Raw genomic sequence first — 18,701 nt, 5'->3', positions numbered from 1 at the left:
AATATAGATATAGTTAATGAATATATTAATGATTAAAATACCATTAATTAATAAATACGTCATTTTTAATAAATAATGTTAAATAGCACCTTTTAAATGGATAGAAGTGGATTGCAAGCCCTACTTCAAATCGACCAAAGTGGGGGCAGCCACAAGTGCCTGTTGGGCAAGTTGTTGGATCAAAGAAAACTGGTTTGCTTGGCTATGGAAGTCGGCAATCGGCCACAAAGGTCGTCATGAATATGATGCCCGACAAGTTCGACGATAACTTGGCATTTCAATCCCACTCTCAATGCCAATTGCCAAGTACACTGAGGGGTTGAGGAAGGCATGCGCCGACTATCAAACCAACCCAACCATGGCAACATTCAAACGACTTCAATGACGCCCAACAAGTTCGACAACATGTACTACCAAACTTGCACAAAGGTTTGGGGCTATTGTAGATAGACCAATGTTGGCGGCCGGTGCCAGATTAAGCCATATGTGAACATGTTCACAGCAAATTAGACTGTATTCTTTGAGTCATTCAGTCATGCAACGGAAAAGCCGAGTGTGAAATCCACCACAAATGTAGAGTTCAAATCAGCCCCCCACAACGTCCCACAGCACATCCCTGTTATGTATTGGGAACATCTCTCAATGATAATGCTAGAAATGATAATGTCATCATCAGGAGATATTTCTAATACACGGCAGCCGGCAGGGATGTGTTGTGGGACATTATGGGGGGACAATCTTGTGGGGGATTGATTTGATCTCACAAATGTGATGCCTTTAACAATATCAAAACTTCATTTGGTTGGTTAATTATGGTTCTGATGAAGGGAAATTTGGCCCGACCTACCAATATCCGGACACGTGGAAGCGACCTGCTGATTGGATGATGACTTGTCATTCCCTGCCACCTCAATAAGCCAAGTCACTTCGGCCAAGACCGAGGTCCGAGTAGCTCATAATGGCCCGACTTGTCGAGGTGATACATAGCTAACTTCTAGAATCTAGTCAGTTGTCTCCAACCTTTTCGAGATCACGTCGCACGTTTGCAAGCCTTATCCTTATCCTGTTCGGATCGGACGGACTCGATAAGCCTTATAAGCTCACATGAAGTCCACCTCTTGATGTGGAACAGATTCTTAGTAGCACGGACTGGGGATCTCAGAGACATTTTGTAAGGCCTATGACAACTCACCTATATAAGGGCACCAACCCCAACAACGCAAGGTAGCGCAATTATTTGCTCACTAGCCTTCTAGCATACAAATTTTCCATCTCGCACAAGAATACTAAGTTAAGCATCGGAGCACCCACATCAGGTCCTCTGAGTTTCCTTCTTTTGCAATTCGACCGGCCAGCACAACAAATCGACGTTTGAGCTGCCTTCCAGCTAAGAGCATCCAGATTGCGCACCATTAGTTCTCCCCAAAGAAAATAAGTTTTTTTTTCCTTTTTTGGCAACGAGTAAATGTTTTTTTTTGTTGTCAATTAGGTTTTAAGAGAGAATGGCAAGAAAAAAGAAAATAGAGAAGGTTTAGTGGGGTATTTTGGTAATTTAATGTTATCTATCATTTGAGTTAACAACCAAGGGGGTATTTGTCACAACATAAAAGTTCAAGGGGTCCTTGTCACAAATTAAAGTATAGGGGGGTCTTTGTAATTTACCCTATTTTAAAAATGTTTCTTTTTTTACTAAAAATGTTTTAAAAAAATGTTTCGAATTATGATTTTTTATTCAAATATAAAGGAAAATACACAAATATTTCGGAATAATATATAACCCGAAAGTAATTTAGATTCCAAAAAATATGGACCAACAAGTTCGGGATTTTTAATTTTATGTATTTTAAACTTAAAAATGTATTCCTATTTTAGCATTATATATAAAATATAATGCATGTGTTTGACCAATCATTCACCCTATTGAGTTTATTTAACAAAAAATTGTATTGCTTTTTTATTTTTAATTCTAAAGTATACACTAAGTTTGTGAAGGTTTCCATACATTTCCCTTCCTTTCCCTACTTTTTCCTTCAAACCAAACATAGCCCTAGGAGCATGTTATACAACATGAATGTTTTTATTTTCATTTGTTTTTAAAATCTTCACATTAGAAAAAAAAACATGTTACCAAACTTTATTTTTGCTTTAGAAGTTTATGGAATCATTAAAGTAATGGTTTTTAGAAAAAATAAATAAATTTTGTAATGTAGATCAAGATTCAAATTACCGATATGAATATATAATACGCATCGTATTCGTATTGTATCGACAAAGTTCTGATACACCTGTTTAAAGGTGTTTTTAGGAACTCAATTATTTTATTTATTAAATAAAATAAGAATATTTATAAAAACAAAATTTTGAAATAAAAACTAAAAAAATAAAGAAATGATGATTTAAAGCATGGTTTTCAAAATCGGACCAGACTGGACGGTTGGACCGAAAAAACCAAAAACCAATCACCTAATCAATTCCGTTTTTCCCTAAAACCGTTGATTTTGATCAATAAATCGCTGAACCGGCCGATTAACCGTTCAAACGGTTTTAACCATTTTTTATTTTTTTATCAAAATGAACTATCAAACGGTTAGATCATTCAACCCAATAACCGGATCCCTGACCGATTTGATTGCTGGGTCGGTTTTAAAAATCATGATTTATAGCACGGGTACACTCTTATTGATGCAGCAAACCATGGTGTAGATGTAATCCAATAGGGATACGGGTGAACTTAGGGTCTTGAAGTAGATAAAAATATGTCGCCAATGAGGTTTAGTTAGGAATAACATGATTTCAGATCCCTCTTATAGAGGAAGGCTTCCGTATTTAATTTATGGTAGTGAGGGGACATGCCACATTGCATGAAACAAGAAATTTGGAACATTCTCGAACTTAGGTAATGTCTAAAAATAAACCCCTTCTACTTCTCTTGGGACAAATGTCCCGCAAGGCCACATGGGCGCTAGAGCACAAGGTTTTTAAAAACGAACCGGAAATGAAACCGGTCAAAGGACCGGTTTTCTGTTAAATGGTTCAATCGTTTGGGTTGAACAATTTGACCTGATGTTATAAATAAATTAAAATAAAAAATATATTTATAAATAATAAAAAAATAGTATAAAATTAAATAAAACAGAAAAAAATACAAAAAAATAAAATTAGCTAAATAGAAAAATAACAAATATATAGAATTGTCCTCTCTGTTCTCCTTTCTTCTTCACTGCGATAAAGAGTATAGCCGACAGTCTCTCCCCATTGTTCGTGGTGTTGCAATGAATCCAGTGGATCTCCTCATGGAGGAAGTGAGGGACGCACGAAAGGAGGTAGACCTTCGGTGTCACCAAAGCTGGATTTTTTTTTGAGAGAGTTTTTTTAGAGAGAATGTCTCTTGGTAACTTCGTTATATCAGTTGTTAACTGTCGCAGCGAAAGGTTGAGGCTCACGCTAAAAAGAGCTCATTGATGGTAGCAAGACCCAAATCAGTCTTGGGTTCTAACCCTCTTTGCAAGCTGAAACCTATCGATCGGCCCTGCCAGAACTAACACACAAGAAACCAAATTAATCTTATTGTCTTTCGAAACCTTGATCCTCCTCTCGTATTCTTTTGCAAGTGGAAACGGCAATTTCTACTATTTTTTTTCTTCTTCCTTTTCTTCCTCAGCGAGACCGAAAACCAAGAAAAAGACACCCCACGAACCTTGAAGTTGGAGCCAATTCTGTTGATGAACACGTTTGCACACCAAAGCTGGATTTCGGACAGGGGTGGGGAAACGCAAAAATTATTTTAAAGACGGAGAAAGTTAAAAAACAATAAAATTAATAAATTAATAAAATAAAAGCAAAAGTACGAGGGAGAATGAGAATAAGAATAAGGGAAAATAAGTGAAGAGATGGAAAGGGGAGGAGGAGTAGCGACACTGTTCTCGATGTTCGCGAAGCAGAGCAGATGTGTTACTTCTAAAACAAAAGGAATAGTTTTGAGAGAACTTATGTAAAATCATTGACCGTTACTGTTCTTGTTGCTCCTTGTTGTTGCTAATGACAAAATGAAGGAAATCCGTGGCTGCTCCTTGTTGCTAACAGCCGTAGATAAAATTTTTTTGAGAAAGGAAATCCAGACGACAGCCGCCGGTCATTGTGATTCACCATTGGTCAACGTCGGTCGTGGCTGCCACAGGTCGTCGGTTGCACCATCGAAGTATGAGAAGGAAGGCTGGAACTGGAAGGATTAGAAGTTAGAATGAAAATAACCCTAGCTCATAAGGGAGAATCGTGAGATATGAATGGAATTAAAAAAAAAATCAAACGAAAATAAATTTTGCCTACCCGCGAACTGCTGCCCTGGTCGAACGGTTTAACGATTCGACTGCCTAAGTCAGCGGTTCTTTGACTTTTTCAACGGTTATTTCTAAATAACGGTTTAGAATATAACCAGACCTAAAGGGCTGAATGGTTATCGGTTTTTTCGGTCTGACCGTCTAATCCGATCCGATTTTGAAAACCATGCTAGAACACTACCTTGAGTTTTTTTAGAGGGTGATGTGTGTCAGTATTGCATTTAGGTACAACCAGCTGAGGTACTAATCACACGTTTGATACCCTCTAAGCAACCTCTGCACTATATCTGAAAGTCTCTCTTTGGCCAGGTCGTGTTGTTTTGCTTTTTAATGCGCCACAAGGCATTGATTTTGTTGTTTATCATAAATCTTGCTATACATGTTAGCGACGTTTTATTTCTTTACCTTTGAATATATATATATATATATATATATATATATATATATATATATATATATATTGTTCCACAATAAAAGTTATATGATTTTATGAAACATGATATTAAATAATTAGATGAAATATGCTTTTAAAATTAAAAATTCAAAAAAATACTTTTTTGTTTTAATTTTAAAAATAAAAAATACATATATAATGAAAACCTGTTTCTTTTTTTTTAGAACCGACAATAAAAAAAAAAACAATTTACATTGTAGAACGCTCCATAAGGTTCCCATATCATATTTATGTTGTACATCTATGATAGGGTAAAACGAGTAGGCTACGATTGATTGTTTTATGTTATTAATCTTTTGTTTGCTTGTTTATTGGTTTAAACCATTGTGATGGGGTGACCTTATGATTGTTTTCGATAACATGTACATGTAGTGGATCCATATATTGAATTGGCCACGTGTTTAGTGTCACGTTTACATGATCAGATTCATTCATACCTAATATGGTGTAACCGATAGACAAATTGCTTGGTTGGATCAGATTAATTCAATAATTTTTAGTCCAAGACCTAAAGTAAAGGTTCAAAGTATTGATATGATACGGTAGATGTTTCTTTTTTTTTTTGTAGATTTTTATGGTGAGGTTTTTTCGAATGAATTTAAGATGGGTATACAAATTCTCCATGAATATAATTTGGTTATCTAGTAGAACTTCTGGTGGACCTTCAGGGATTTACTAGCATGTTTGCAAAGAAAGAAACTTATGTTGTCATTTGAGGGAGTATCTCAATTCCCCAAAAGTGCTAATCTCTGCTGAGTTGGAGATTGGATTTAGTCCTCACAAAACTGTCTTCACACCATATTTACAGCCTTTTGCAAACCATGCATTAGGAATATTTCCATATTTTTATATTTTTATTCATAGAAAGATATTCTCAATGTACAACTGCAAATGGTTGTGAGTAAGTGAGGATGGTTTTGTGAGAACTAAATCTATTTTTTGTGAAATTCACATCTTTTGCACTCTTGTGAAGAAATTTTCTACACCAACCAACAGAAATTTGTCACACTATTTAAAAAATCACTTTAATTTTGAGCAATATTATCTAAAACTCACCATGTTTTTTTTTTTTTGTTTTGCATTTCTATTAAATTCATCATGACTTTTCAAAACCTTCCAAGAGGCCCCTGTCAATGAGTTTTATTATCCAAAACTTACCTTCCACATAAGCATTTAAGTATTTTGCATTACCAAACTACACTTGAATGATCAGTCAACCTTATTAAATATTTTTATGACAAAATTACCCTCAACTACTAGGGGCCTAGTATGGCTATAGGCTTGGGCTAGGGTAATTTTGCCATGAAGAATATTTAATAAGCTTGATTAGCTACTCAGCGATAGTTTTGTTATATAAATACTCAAATGCTTACATGGAAAACTTATATTAATGATCACTAATGGTGATCTAATGGAAATCTTAACAAAAGGTGAATTTTGGATAATAAAACTCACTATAGGACGCTCTCTGGAGGTTTTGAAAAGTGATAATGAATTTAAGAAAATTGTAAAAAAGTTATGGTCAATTCTAAATAATATCCCTAATTTTGAAATGAAAAATGACAAGATGGCAATAACAGATTGCTGTTAACCTGATAATTTTCTGCACCAAGGGTGCAGAGCATGTGAATTAATTTCCACCCATGCTCTTTTCCGTGCCTACCATGGTGCTTAGGTTGAACATATAATGGATCAATTAGCTGCCATCACTTCTTCTAGCACCTTGACGATGGTGCAATCAAAATCAATGTCAAGGCCAGCTTTTCGTCAGGGTCGTAGCATTGGTATTATAATAGACCATGGTTTTCAAAATCGGATCGGATCGGACGGTCGGATTGGAAAAACCGAGAATCAGTCAGATGGCCGGTTTTGTTTTTTCTTAAAATCGGTTTTTTTCCAAAAACCATTGATTTTGGTCAATAAACCACTGACCCAGGCAGTTAATCATTCGAATGGTTTTAACTGTTTTTTATTTTTAATTTTAAATTTTTTTTTGTCAGAACGGGTCGATCGTTCAACCCGGTAACCGGACTCCTAACCAGTTCAATCTCCAGATCGATTTTAAAAACCATATAATAGACAATCACTATGGCAACTTCTTGTTTGACAGAGCTCTGAAAAATTAGGGGTGCAACTAACAACTTGGACGGGGCCGACCGGCTAGGAGTGGGCTTTTGTCAAAATTTGAATAGGCCTGGTCCGAAGCCTAAACCTAAAACAGTGCAAAATGTCAACTCGAGTAGCACCCCTGGTAGGAATTTAAGACAAATAATCCTCTTTGAAAGTGGAAGCTATTGCTATTGCTTTTCTAGAGGGTCCCTTTTTCGCTAGAGAGTAGGGTTTCTCATACGTTATTACTTGGGGCGATTTACAAGTTTATGTAAATGTCTTCGTTGAAACTTGGATCGAATCCTCACTCCCTAGTGGAGGATAAGATATACTTTAGCCAAGTGACATATCTAATTTCTTCCCTCGAGAGTTGTCTTGTCCGGTTTCATGATGTCCTAGGTCTTGCAACGTAGTAGCTCACCTTCTTGCTAAGTTCGGTTATATCAAGAATGAACCCATACTGGCCATACATGGACAGTAGCAGGGTGTATGCAAAGTTTTCTGTAGAGGGAGTCCGAGCTCACAGGTTCAATTTGGAAGGAGTATAAATATAAATATGTAGAGTGTAAAATCTTGTATTTTGTATTGTTTTATATGTATTTATGTTGTATATATTTTTATTTGTACTTTTTCTAAATTGAGTTAAACACTTAGGCTATGTTTGGTTTGAAGGAAAATATAGGAAAAGGAAGAGAAAGGTAGAGAAACCTTTACAAACCTTGTATTGGTTTCCCTATCTTTCCCTACCTTTTCTTTCAAACCAAACATAGCCTTATTGAATTGAATGAAAATTTTCAAGGGCATAAAAAAAAACTAGAGAGAGAGATGCTTTTGATTTACAAACTAGTTTACAACATGGAAGATCCGAAGTTTATTAGGGAAGCTTGTTAAACAAAGCAGTGATCATTTCAGCCCAAGCCAAGCCTTCAAAACTTGAGGCCCATTTTATATTGAGCTTGCTGGTTTAGACTTTAAAGTTTAGTTAGCTTCCCTAAGACCGTAAGGCTGTGCTCGGTTTGAAGGAATTCCCTACCTTTTCTTTCAAACGAAATGTATCTTAAAAGATAAGTGTTCCAGTTGTGCTCAGCTTGGAAAAAGTACAAATACGAATATGTACAATGCAAATTAATATAGGGTTTAATTTATAAATACAATATACAAGGTTTTGCACTGTGTATATTTGTATTTATACTCTTCCCAAAACTGAACTTTAAGTTCCATTTGGAAGGAGTACAAATACAAATATGTAGAGCACAAAACTTTGTGTTTTGTATTATTTTGTATGTATTTGTACTGTATATATTATATTTATATTCCTTCAAAGGCTCAGTTTGGAAGGAATACAAATATAAATTTGTAGAGTACAAAATCTTACATTTTATATTATTTTGTATATATTTGTACTGTACATATTTGTATTTGTATTCCTTCCAAACCGAGTCTTAGAAACTTGGTTTAGAGCTCAAAAAAATTTCCATTATCCTGGCCCCACCCTTTATCAATAAAAAGAAGGCAAATTTCTTGAAGCACCCCTATGGTTTAGGAAATTAACTAACTCTATCATTACTGTTTACCTATTGTCTTAAAGTATTTTTAAGTTTCTGACAATTGATTAATCCTTCTTTGTCGTTAATTCCCTTAACAAAAATATAAAAAAGACTATCTTACCCTCCACTCTTCTTTAAATTTTCAAAAATATGCCCATATTCGTTTATTGCATCGACATCACTATTGTCCAATTTCCCCTCTTCTTTGTCGTTATTGATGATTTCCAATAAGACAAGGGAACCATTCCGGAAACACAGGAGCCTTCCATGCCTCCGATTACGGGAGGAGCTTCAGCTTCGATAAAACATGCCTCCAATTACAGCATTGAAGCTACCGATGTGTGTTACCCAAGACCCAACTTTGGAGTTTGGTGGAAAAGATGAGACGAGGAGAACTTGGGAAAGAGCTCGACTATTAATTGAGTGTGCCACTAGGAAATGCTGCAATAGGATCTGTTGATGAGCTTAGTTTTAGGAAGTAAGGGTGGACACCAGCAGAAGGTAGGTGGAAGATTTGGGCGTTTCAGTAGAAGAGGAAACTAAACTCATTTTGAAAAGAAGTCGTACATATCTTAACAGATTTAGTGATGAGAAAAGAAGCTAACCCGATTTCAATAGGTCAATCATTGAATAATGGACTTAAATTATGTTTCAGAGTTGGAAGTTGATAAAAATAACAGATCTTCTCTACAACCAACCAATGCAAGCTAGCAGTATCAATCCTCACAAAATGTGACATTAACATGTGTCTGGTTTCAGCATCGGGTGAAACCAAATACTGATGGTGTGCAATCTAGTCGGTCTTAGCTGTCAACGAACTAGCCTTTGAACGGAGTGGCGGGGAACCTGAAACGGAGAAGATGAGAAAGCTCCGGGGGGGGGGGGGGGGACCCGGTGTGGAGGCTCCGAAGCACAAGTTAGAATCCTTCAAAGGCAAGATAAAACCAGATAGCGTAAAGTTTGCATACATCGTTCTTGGGGGGTAGAGAGCCTTTTATAACCACCTCGCGCACTCACTCCTAGGCTTCTGTCAGGTCGGGTATGATTGCTTCTGTGCTTCTGCCAGTTCGGGCGTCATCACCTCTGCTGGGGCAGAACCGCCACTACTCTTTTTGTCGGAGCCGTCTCTGTAACTAGAGATGGCGGTGGCAGGTGGCGGTGGCAGGAGGCCGTTGAAGTGCGGCTGTCAAGCGTCAGATCCCAAGTTAGTCAGGTGCGCCGCCCCTGGATACGGACTCCTTCGGTGTCAGGTACGGTGTGGTTTGTCTAGTCCGGCGTCCTGGAGGCGAAGTGCTGGAGTGGTGTGCGAGGTGAAGTCTTGAGTTCGGATAGGGGAGTGTCCCGAACTGCCATGAGGCGGGCCAGTTTGGGTCACTGCTTTGTGTGGCTCGGGGCCTAAGGGAGAGTTCGGGCTCCTCGTAGGGAATTTGAGCTCTTAGTAGGGAGGTCAGGCTCCTCATAGGGAGTTCGGTCTCCTTGAAGGGAGTTCAGACTGCTGGTTTCTTCCCTTTGGTGCTTGCGCCCTGGGTGCACTGCTTTAAGTGCCGAGCTATTTGTTTTTGCCACGTGGAGTGATTGCGAAGTCGGGCCAAATCTTCCTTCATCAATTGCCCCCACTCCTCGCGCTAAGGGTCTTGCCCTGGCGCGGGGAGTTCGCAAGGTGTCAGGTAGATTTGCCCTGTACTTTGAATCTTGGTTCTGATGGCGCGAGGTGCGTTGTCAGGGTTCCTTGGGTTTCTTCGAGCGCCCAAAAGGCGGGAAACGTGCTGACCTGCCTAAACGCTGATAGATGCAACAGCGCGTGCTTTATTTCAAAATTTCAAAAAAGCGCGCCACTTGGGAGGCGCGATAGCAGGCGTCTTTTCAAATTTGAAAAAACATGCCGCTGCCGCTTTTATTGAGGAGACGTGCGCTGGCATTCCGTCAGTTTCGAAAAGACATGCGCCGACGCTCTGTCAGTTTCAGGAAGACGTGCGCCGACGCTCTGTCAATTTTAGAAAGATGTGCGCCAATCACGTCTCGGTCTCAGGGGACGTGCGGTCAGTGTGGCTGTGGGCCGTCGGATTGGCTTTGATCTAAGCCGTCACCTTTCGATCACTGTGAGTATAAATAGCGAGGGGGGGGGACCCCAGTCGCTGTCACTTTTGTATTTCTCTCGAGCTCGCGTCCGAGTTTCAGCTTGCATCCAGTTCGCGTCCAGGTTTTTTCAGTTCGCGTTCCAGGTCTTTTGCTCGTCCGAGCTCCTCTGGTCTACAGCCTTTTCCCGGGTGAGTACTTTCCTGGAATCCATCTTACTCCCTGATGTCTAGCTTGGATAGCTCAGATAGTCCTTCCAGCGGGTCTGATGCAGGTTCTATGAACCGAGTTGCATCCCCTGATAGCCCTAGCGAGCCGGAGGTAGAGCTCGAGGAAGAGTTCGAACTCGTAGGCCGAGGCGCTTCGGGTAGTTTGGCGTCCACCTCTCGTCGGGGTTGGATGTTAGACAAGTTTGGCCCTTCAACCATGATGCCCGAGGGGCTCCAATCCCTCATTACCTATTATAACCTGCCCGGGGAGTACGCTTATTTCATACCTTCGGGGAGCTTTCCTTGGGAACACGGTCCTGATGAGATCGTGATATTCTGGGAGCAGCTCGCCGCGGGGCTGCGATTGCCTTTCCATCCCCTCCTTGTCGAAGTCTTGAACCACTTCGGCGTGACGGTCAGCCAGCTTCACCCGAACTCCATTCGAAATTTGGTGGGGACAATCTCCTTATTTTGTGAAGAGAGCTTTCCTTTGGACTTGGAGATTTTTTCTTCAATCTTGATGCTTAAGAAGCAAGCGGGTCCCCTCCCCGGGCGTAGGCGGGCATACTACCTGTCTCCTCGCCCGGGCTTTAAGCTTTTAGATGAACTCCCCAACAAGGTCCCAGCATGGAAGTGGGATTATTTCGGGGTGTGAAGTGTGTTGGGGTGGCCGTTTCAGACCGGGTGGGGGATGGATGCTCCTGACTCCGGGGTCACGCTTGACAAAGAGACGGCGAAGGGCCCTCGGCAATGGGCGCGGCTTGGGCTGAAGTGCCAACAGTATCTGACGGAGGCCAAGCTCATTGCGGCCGGCCTGAGCTCGGGTAGGTTCTTCACTTAGATATTCTGTCTTGCTGTCTTTCTTGCTTTTTACTGATGGCGAACCTCTTTTCGCAGGTGTGATGGACTCTCGAGGGACCCGTGGTGGGCACTTGTTCCAAGGCATGAAGAGGAGAAAGCGGGTTGCCAAGTGAACTTGCGTCAAGATGCCCCGGAATGTGGAACCCAAGGTGCCGGACTATCCGTCAGAAGATCTGCCAAGGGAGCCCGAGATGGTTCCTCCAATGCAGGAGCCGACAGGGGTCCCTTATGCTGAGACTACTTACACAGGGGCTCCTACATACTCCGGTGCTCCTGCTAACTCCGGGTCTGCTCATACGCCAGCTGGGCCCTCAGGCTCGGGGGCCCCGGGGGATTTCCGGAGTGTGCTGTCGCCGACCCATGCCCTTCAAAAGAGTAAGGGGGCCATTTTCCCCGAGGAGGTCGCAGCGTGGACTGATCTCCCTCTGCATCAAGTGGCCTGTCGTGCCGTTACCCATGCCATGGTGGTAAGTGTTCTCCCTTTTTTAGAGCTCTTTGGCTTTCGTTTTGTTGGTTCTTTTGATCACTCGGTTCTTTTTGGTAGGTGAATTCTTCTATTCACGCATTGGCGGCTCAGGTGGAGAGGAGCTCGAGGCAGGCGTGATCTGCCAAAGAGGCTCTTCGCGCTGCTGAGACGACTTCGCGAGCTGCTGAAGCGGCTGCTCGCGCTGCCGAGGAGGCTGCTCGTGCTGCCGAGGCGGTTGCTCGTTTTTCACGGATCAGGCAGGCGAGGTCTCAGAGAGATGCCGAGGCCATCGGAGTGGTGGTGAAGCACATGGCGGACTTGAGGCTGGATCTGCAGCATCAGGTTGAGTACCTTTAGGAGGACATCAGGCTGCGAACTCAAAGTGTAGTGCGTATTCCAATTTTGTTCCGCTCGGGCCGCGTAGCACTATTCCAACCCCGCTAGCCTGCTGGTTCGAGGAGTTATCTACGTGAAGGATCCAGGGCTCCTCGTCCCAGTTCGCGTTTGGCCTAAGTAGGAGAGATGCTACACTGGCTGCTACTTCACGGGGTTCAGACTCTGTTGGCCTAGGAGCTCCGAGCTCGCCCGAACTGGGGATCCCGGGCTCGATCGGCTTAGGGGCTTCGAGGCTAAACGTGCACTCGGCGATAAAATCTGCCAAGGCTTGGGCCTTAATAGCAGTTCTTGGCTTGTATTGGAGGTCGTACTCGCTGAGTTCGATGGCCCATTTCGTTAGTCGACCGGCCGGTCTTAGCTGTCAATGAACTAGCCTCTGAACGGAGTGGTGGGGAACCTGAAACGGAGAAGATGAGAAAGCTCCGGGGGGGGACCCGGTGTGGAGGCTCCGAAGCTCAAGTTAGAATCCTTCAAAGGCAAGATAAAACCAGATAGCGCAAAGTTTGCATACATCGTTCTTGGGGGGTAGAGTGCCTTTTATAACCACCTCGCACATTCACTCCTAGGCTTCTGTCAGGTCGGGTATGATTGCTTCCGTGCTTTTGCCAGTTCGGGTGTCATCACCTCTGCTGGGGCAGAACCGCCACTACTCTTTTTGTTGGAGCCGTCTCTGTAACTGGAGATGGCGGTGGCAGGTGGTGGTGGCAGGAGGCCGTTGAAGTGCGGCTGTCAAGCGTCAGATCCCAAGTCAGTCAGGTGCGCCGCCCCTGGATACGGACTCCTTCAGTGTCAAGTACGGTGTGGTTTGTTTAGTTCGGCATCTTGGAGGCGAAGTGCTGGAGTGGTGTGCGAGGTGAAGTCTTGAGTTCGGATAGAGGAGTGTCCCGAACTGCCATGAGGCGGGCCAGTTCGGGTCACTGCTTTGTGTGGCTCGAGGCCTAAGGGAGAGTTCGGGCTCCTCGTAGGGAGTTCGAGCTCTTAGTAGGGAGGTCGGGCTCCTCGTAGGGAGTTCGGTCTCCTTGAAGGGAGTTCGGACTGCTGGTTTCTTCCCTTTGGTGCTTGCGCCCTGGGTACGTTGCTTTAAGTGCTGAGCTATTTGTTTTTGCCACGTGGAGTGATTGCGAAGTCGGGCCAAATCTTCCTTCATCAGATACCATTAAATGAAAGTAGTGGGTAGAAAAAATTAATTTGTGAGGGGGATTTTTTTTGCTTACCTTTCTGTAAGTGGTACCCTACATCTTCTTCAATGGTCCAATTGGCTTCGTTGCAGAGTGCTTTTAGGACCTCATTGTTGTTGCAATGCTTCTGAATGTAGAAAAAGGATTGGGATAGGGAGAACGTTAGACTTTAACATGTCATTTCTGTGCGATCGAACGATGCGGATATGTGGGAAATCAGGGTGGTCAATGAATAACTCATAGGATTAGAAGAAGTTGGGGTTTGTAATTGATTTCCCTGATCTTACTAAAGATAGCAAAGAAACCAAAGGGATTTAGATCAGCAGAGTTAGGGTTTTGTGGGAAGTCAAGGGAATTGAATGGTTTCAGGGAGGAGATCGTGTTGGATATGAAACCAAAAAAAGAAACGCTTCTATGGTGAAAGGAGGACCACCTAGGAAGTTGTAGTGGCTGTGGTGATTTAGTTTGAACTACAAAAAATAGGGAAACTAAAGAGAATCAAGAGAGAGAAAAACGAGAAAGGGATAGAGAGAGAATGAAATAGAGAAATTGAAAGGATGAAATGAGAGAAAATGAGAATGGAATCACCACCCTTGGTTCAACAGTGATAGAGGAGACCGGAACCGAAGGAGGAGAAGAAGAAGAATAATGTGAATGGGTATTTTAGGAATTTAAAGAAAATATATCAGTCATGTGATAGTACATGTGAAAGGAATGTAATGAAAAGTTAACCACATGAGAGATTTTAGACAATTGTCAAAAAACTTCAGAGTACTTAAAGATAATATGTAAACAGTATGAATAGATTTAGTCAATTTCTTAAATCATAGGAATACTTTTAGAAATTTTCCCTAAAAAAAAAAAGAAAATGGCCCAAAACTTCTTGCTATGCGCAGCAAGACTCTTTATATTGTTTTCTATGCACGTGGCAAGTTTCAGCTTTTTATCACCCCGGCAACATACCATGGAAGTTAAAAATTAATGGGGCAAACGTGGAGGAAGGAGGAAGATGGCAAGCTGAAGCTATAGATGCTCATAGGTTCCTCATCAAATAAATAACCTCAAACTGCCTTCTCATTTCCCACGTGCCATGTGGCAAAAGAGACATGTCAATATAATAGAAATTAGTTTTTGTTTGGTGTATCATACCATTGCTATATTACAAAGTCAAGTATGAACCTCTATTAAGGAGGGAAGTTAGGCATGAATTAATTTTCCTCCTAGAGGAGAAGAAATACGAAAAAGAAGTGAAAAAATGATAAAAATCCCTTAAGTAGTTTTTAAAGCTTAAAAGAGCACCCATTCGGTACTAGAGCTATTTATTTAATTTCATAAAAGGTGTCACCATGCATGGAAGCATTAGCCCCGGTTTCAAAATAATAATAATAATAATAAAAAGAAAAAGAAAAAATAAAAACTAAATTTTAAAGCTACATAATTCACAAATACAAAGAACGACAAAAAAAAAAAGTAATTATCTCAGAAAGAGTGAGGCTAAAGCTAAAAGGCAGAATAGATTTGCATCTGATTCAAGATGTGTTCAAAGTTGTCGGTAGACTTCTCAATAGGATGGGTATGCATCCCTTCGTAGGTTGTCACCACAATTCCTTCATCTTTGGATAGCCGTTGAACTTGCTTCTTCACGTTGCATCCTTGGTGCGTACACCGATAGTAGCTTCTACAAATAAGAAACAACAACAAAAAAAAGTATTAGTTAATTGATTTGAATGAAATATATTTTCAAACATTTGGTGTTCAACAATTTCTAGAAGAGGAGTACTCACATGTTCATATGTTGTGGACTTAGTGATAAGAATGGGTCCCATCATTATAATATATATATATATATATATATATATATATATTGTGTAACATCTACACTAAAATATGCAATTCTTTATTTAATTACAATGTTCATGTCATGATATCATTAATAAGGTAAAATAAGAAATGTTTCATTCCAGAGATGTCCTCCTATTTATGGATTTCGTTGTCAACTAGATAGGTCCGAATAGAGGGCCAAAGCTATTTCACTTGTACAGTAAATCCTTGGCGGTCAGATTTATTTGTTGTGTTAGTGCCACCATGTGAAATAACTAAATTAAAGCTAATAGTAAATGCATAATAGAATATTTTGTTACTTTGTTTTAAATTGATAAAATAAAGTTATTGTGCTTTTCATGACAAATTGAAGGCTACTAGTTTAGTCTCAATGTGTCCACTTAGATATTGGTGGAATTTTTTATGCAATGCCAATACATGATGCACGTCTAAGATAAGGTTGCAGTGGTACTGTATTATGCTTCACAGTGCGGGAAATCTCCCAATATTAATTGTGAAGGTCTGGATCAGGGAAGAACCAGCGAGAGAATAACCCTCCTCTTTGCACTTCTAGCTAGGGCCGTACTTCCCCTCGAATTGAAAAGTCTGAGTTTACTCTCATAAACTTCTGTTGAGAGCGTGTAACAGGGAGCAGAGAGAGAAACAAATTTCTATCAAACTTTTGAACTAATACAAAACAAAACGACACCGTCTGCCCGCCTGGACCTCTTTTTCAGCTGCAGCTTCAACACAGTAACAATTTCTTTCAACTTTGTTTTGTTTTCTAAAATCAGAAAATATAAAACATCTTTTTGATTAATGGGAAACACAAAATTAGTTGAAAGAGAATAAACATAATCAGTATTAATTAACTCAACAACAATAATCCACTTCATCCTCATGACCGAGCCTTTAGGCAGACATTAATCCAACTTCACGCGAGCATACTTCCTTTCATCATGGGCTTGTAATGCTAATATTGGTACTGATGAGAAGACTTTGTTGTATCATGAACGTGTTAGCGTGGAAGAGTATAAATACAAATATGTACTGTACAAATACAATATTTAGAAATATAAGAATACACTTTGGTGTATCATGAACGTATTCAATCGTGTTTTAATTTTCATCGTCTCTGAACATGTATGTAGATCAGTAAACAAGTGTATTCAAATATCTTGCTTCAATTCCCTTATTCTATGCTTCATCTACTTTTACAAAATTCTCTATTTTTCTTGTAATGAACTCGTGATATATACCACTCCAATATTGAAAACCCTTTTGAGAATTTGATTTTTGTGGCCTTTATCTCTTGAGTGAGATACAAAATTATAAACTAGCTAGCTTGTCCCCAACATCCATGTGGCTGATGAAACTCTAATTAATACTCTTTCTAATAATACTTAAACACCACCGGCCCATTTTAGGTGATTAACGTACAGCAACTCATAAGAACTGGTAACTAGCTAACCTATATGATCGTTTGATGATTTGGTATATGGTAATTAAATAAGTATACTTGCAGATATTAAGAACAGGAACATGTTACATTAATATCGCGCAATAGTAGCTTTCAACAAGAGCTAGCTCCTGGTGATAAATAAGTGGAACCTTATTCATAAAAGTACCCTGGCTGGTGGATTAGTTTATGTTCCACAGGTTCAATGTCTTTATTAGGTGGGTGGAATTTTAACTTTTTAAGCGAAATTGTGGGAAGGAAATGGAAGAGATAAAATTGGTGACAAGATATTTGAAATGAAAGAAAAATCAAACTGTATACATAATTCACAGAAATGTAAATAGAAAATAAATAAAAGATAAGAAAGAAGAACTAACCGAGGAAATTTGTTGTTCTTCACAGCCTTTTGGCCATATTTCCTCCATCGATATCCATCATCAAGTATATCGACGTGGCTTCTTGTTTGAAAAGCATATCTGGGCTTTCTAATCTTCTTCTCCCCCTTTTTGATACCTAGTTTCATCTCATTTTTAGGCCCACCAAAGCTCTGAATCTGAGGAAGGGTGGTTGTAAAGTCGTCGGAGCTAAGTGGGGTATCCATCTCCGACTTCAATCCTAAGAACCCAGGTGGATTGTTTCCATGAAGATGGTTAATAACATGAGAAGTCACCATGTTAGATGAGAATGGAATAGCGGTTGCTAACGATGATGATGATGAAGAGGAGAGGAGTATTGGGTAGTTCTCCATGTCCATGAGATGGAGAGGTTGCAGAGAAAAGCGATCGACGAGCTGCTAGCCAAGCTTTGGTTGAAGAAGAGAACTGAGGATGAGGTTTATGTGAAAAAAGAGGTGGGGTCGTGAGAAAGAAAAGGAGAGGCGGCTAATGGCCAATTAACTGTCCAATTTCATCAGTGGAATGTAAAAGCAGTGGAGATGGATGCAGAATTGAAGACGAGGGTAGTAGGTTGATAAATAGCTATATGATTTTAGAGAAAGGATAGGTGTCGTAAACGGCACGTAAAATGGTGTTGTAACCGTGGATGGATTTAGATCGATTAACAGACAACTCTTATGCAATAAAAAGCAGGAATTAATTAATTTGTGTCGGCTTCCTGATTTCTTTTTTTTGGTAGATATGATTAAGATTTTATGTACTGTGAACTATGTAGGTCCCTGTATTTTCCATTTATAAACACTATGCATGTATGTACGTACTTAATCGGAATATATGCCACAGAAATAGGTTTTCTATGTATACGGTGGTAATTATTAAGGTTATGTAATCTGTCGCTCTCCAGACTCCAGACTCCATATCCATATTGGTGGGAGCCGACACTGGGTTGTCCTTATATTTGCCTTATTTATACACTGCTTACCTCCTTAATTAACTAGTAATGAATTAATATCCTTTCATTTATTTTTGATTTTTGACTAGTTGTAGCGGAGACCTGAGATGGTTGGGCGAATTAATTAAGGGGAACGAGATGGGTTTAACCCCCAAAATATAAAGGTGGTCAATATTGTCTGATTATAAAACCCGGCCCCTGAATTTATTCGTTCATTTGTGTATTTGAAAAAAGAAGAAGAAAATAGTAATAGTAAAATGTTCAAACTAGTGTAGTCAGTCAATCGCATCGTTCTGCTTCATAGAAGCTTCTTCTTACACTAGCCAAAAATCAATAAGTAGACGACACAAAAAAGAGGGTCGGGCCTGAGTCTGTGAATTTCTGTGGTGGGTACGTAGTGACGACTGACGGCGGCGGCTTGAACCTCTAGTGAAGTTAAAA

The 18,701-nt window shown here is 40.3% G+C and overlaps 1 protein-coding gene across 1 annotated transcript; it reads right to left on the bottom strand.

Moving 5' to 3' along the window:
• Positions 1-14,748: 14,748 nt before the first annotated feature.
• Positions 14,749-17,858, bottom strand: LOC104591762 (putative WRKY transcription factor 75). Its single transcript, XM_010250769.3, has 2 exons — positions 17,291-17,858; positions 14,749-15,311 (listed from the first exon to the last, which is right to left on the bottom strand). The coding sequence occupies exons 1-2, from the start codon at positions 17,665-17,667 to the stop codon at positions 15,134-15,136; spliced, it is 555 nt and encodes a 184-aa protein (XP_010249071.1). The 5' UTR covers positions 17,668-17,858; the 3' UTR covers positions 14,749-15,133.
• Between the last annotated feature and the right edge of the window lie 843 nt (positions 17,859-18,701).

The sequence above is a fragment of the Nelumbo nucifera genome, chromosome 4 (genome assembly GCF_055504915.1).
Source record: "Nelumbo nucifera cultivar China Antique chromosome 4, China Antique-T2T, whole genome shotgun sequence".
NCBI lineage: Eukaryota > Viridiplantae > Streptophyta > Magnoliopsida > Proteales > Nelumbonaceae > Nelumbo > Nelumbo nucifera.
Note: the sequence above shows the minus strand (reverse complement) of the source record. Positions and strands in the feature narration are given on the sequence as shown.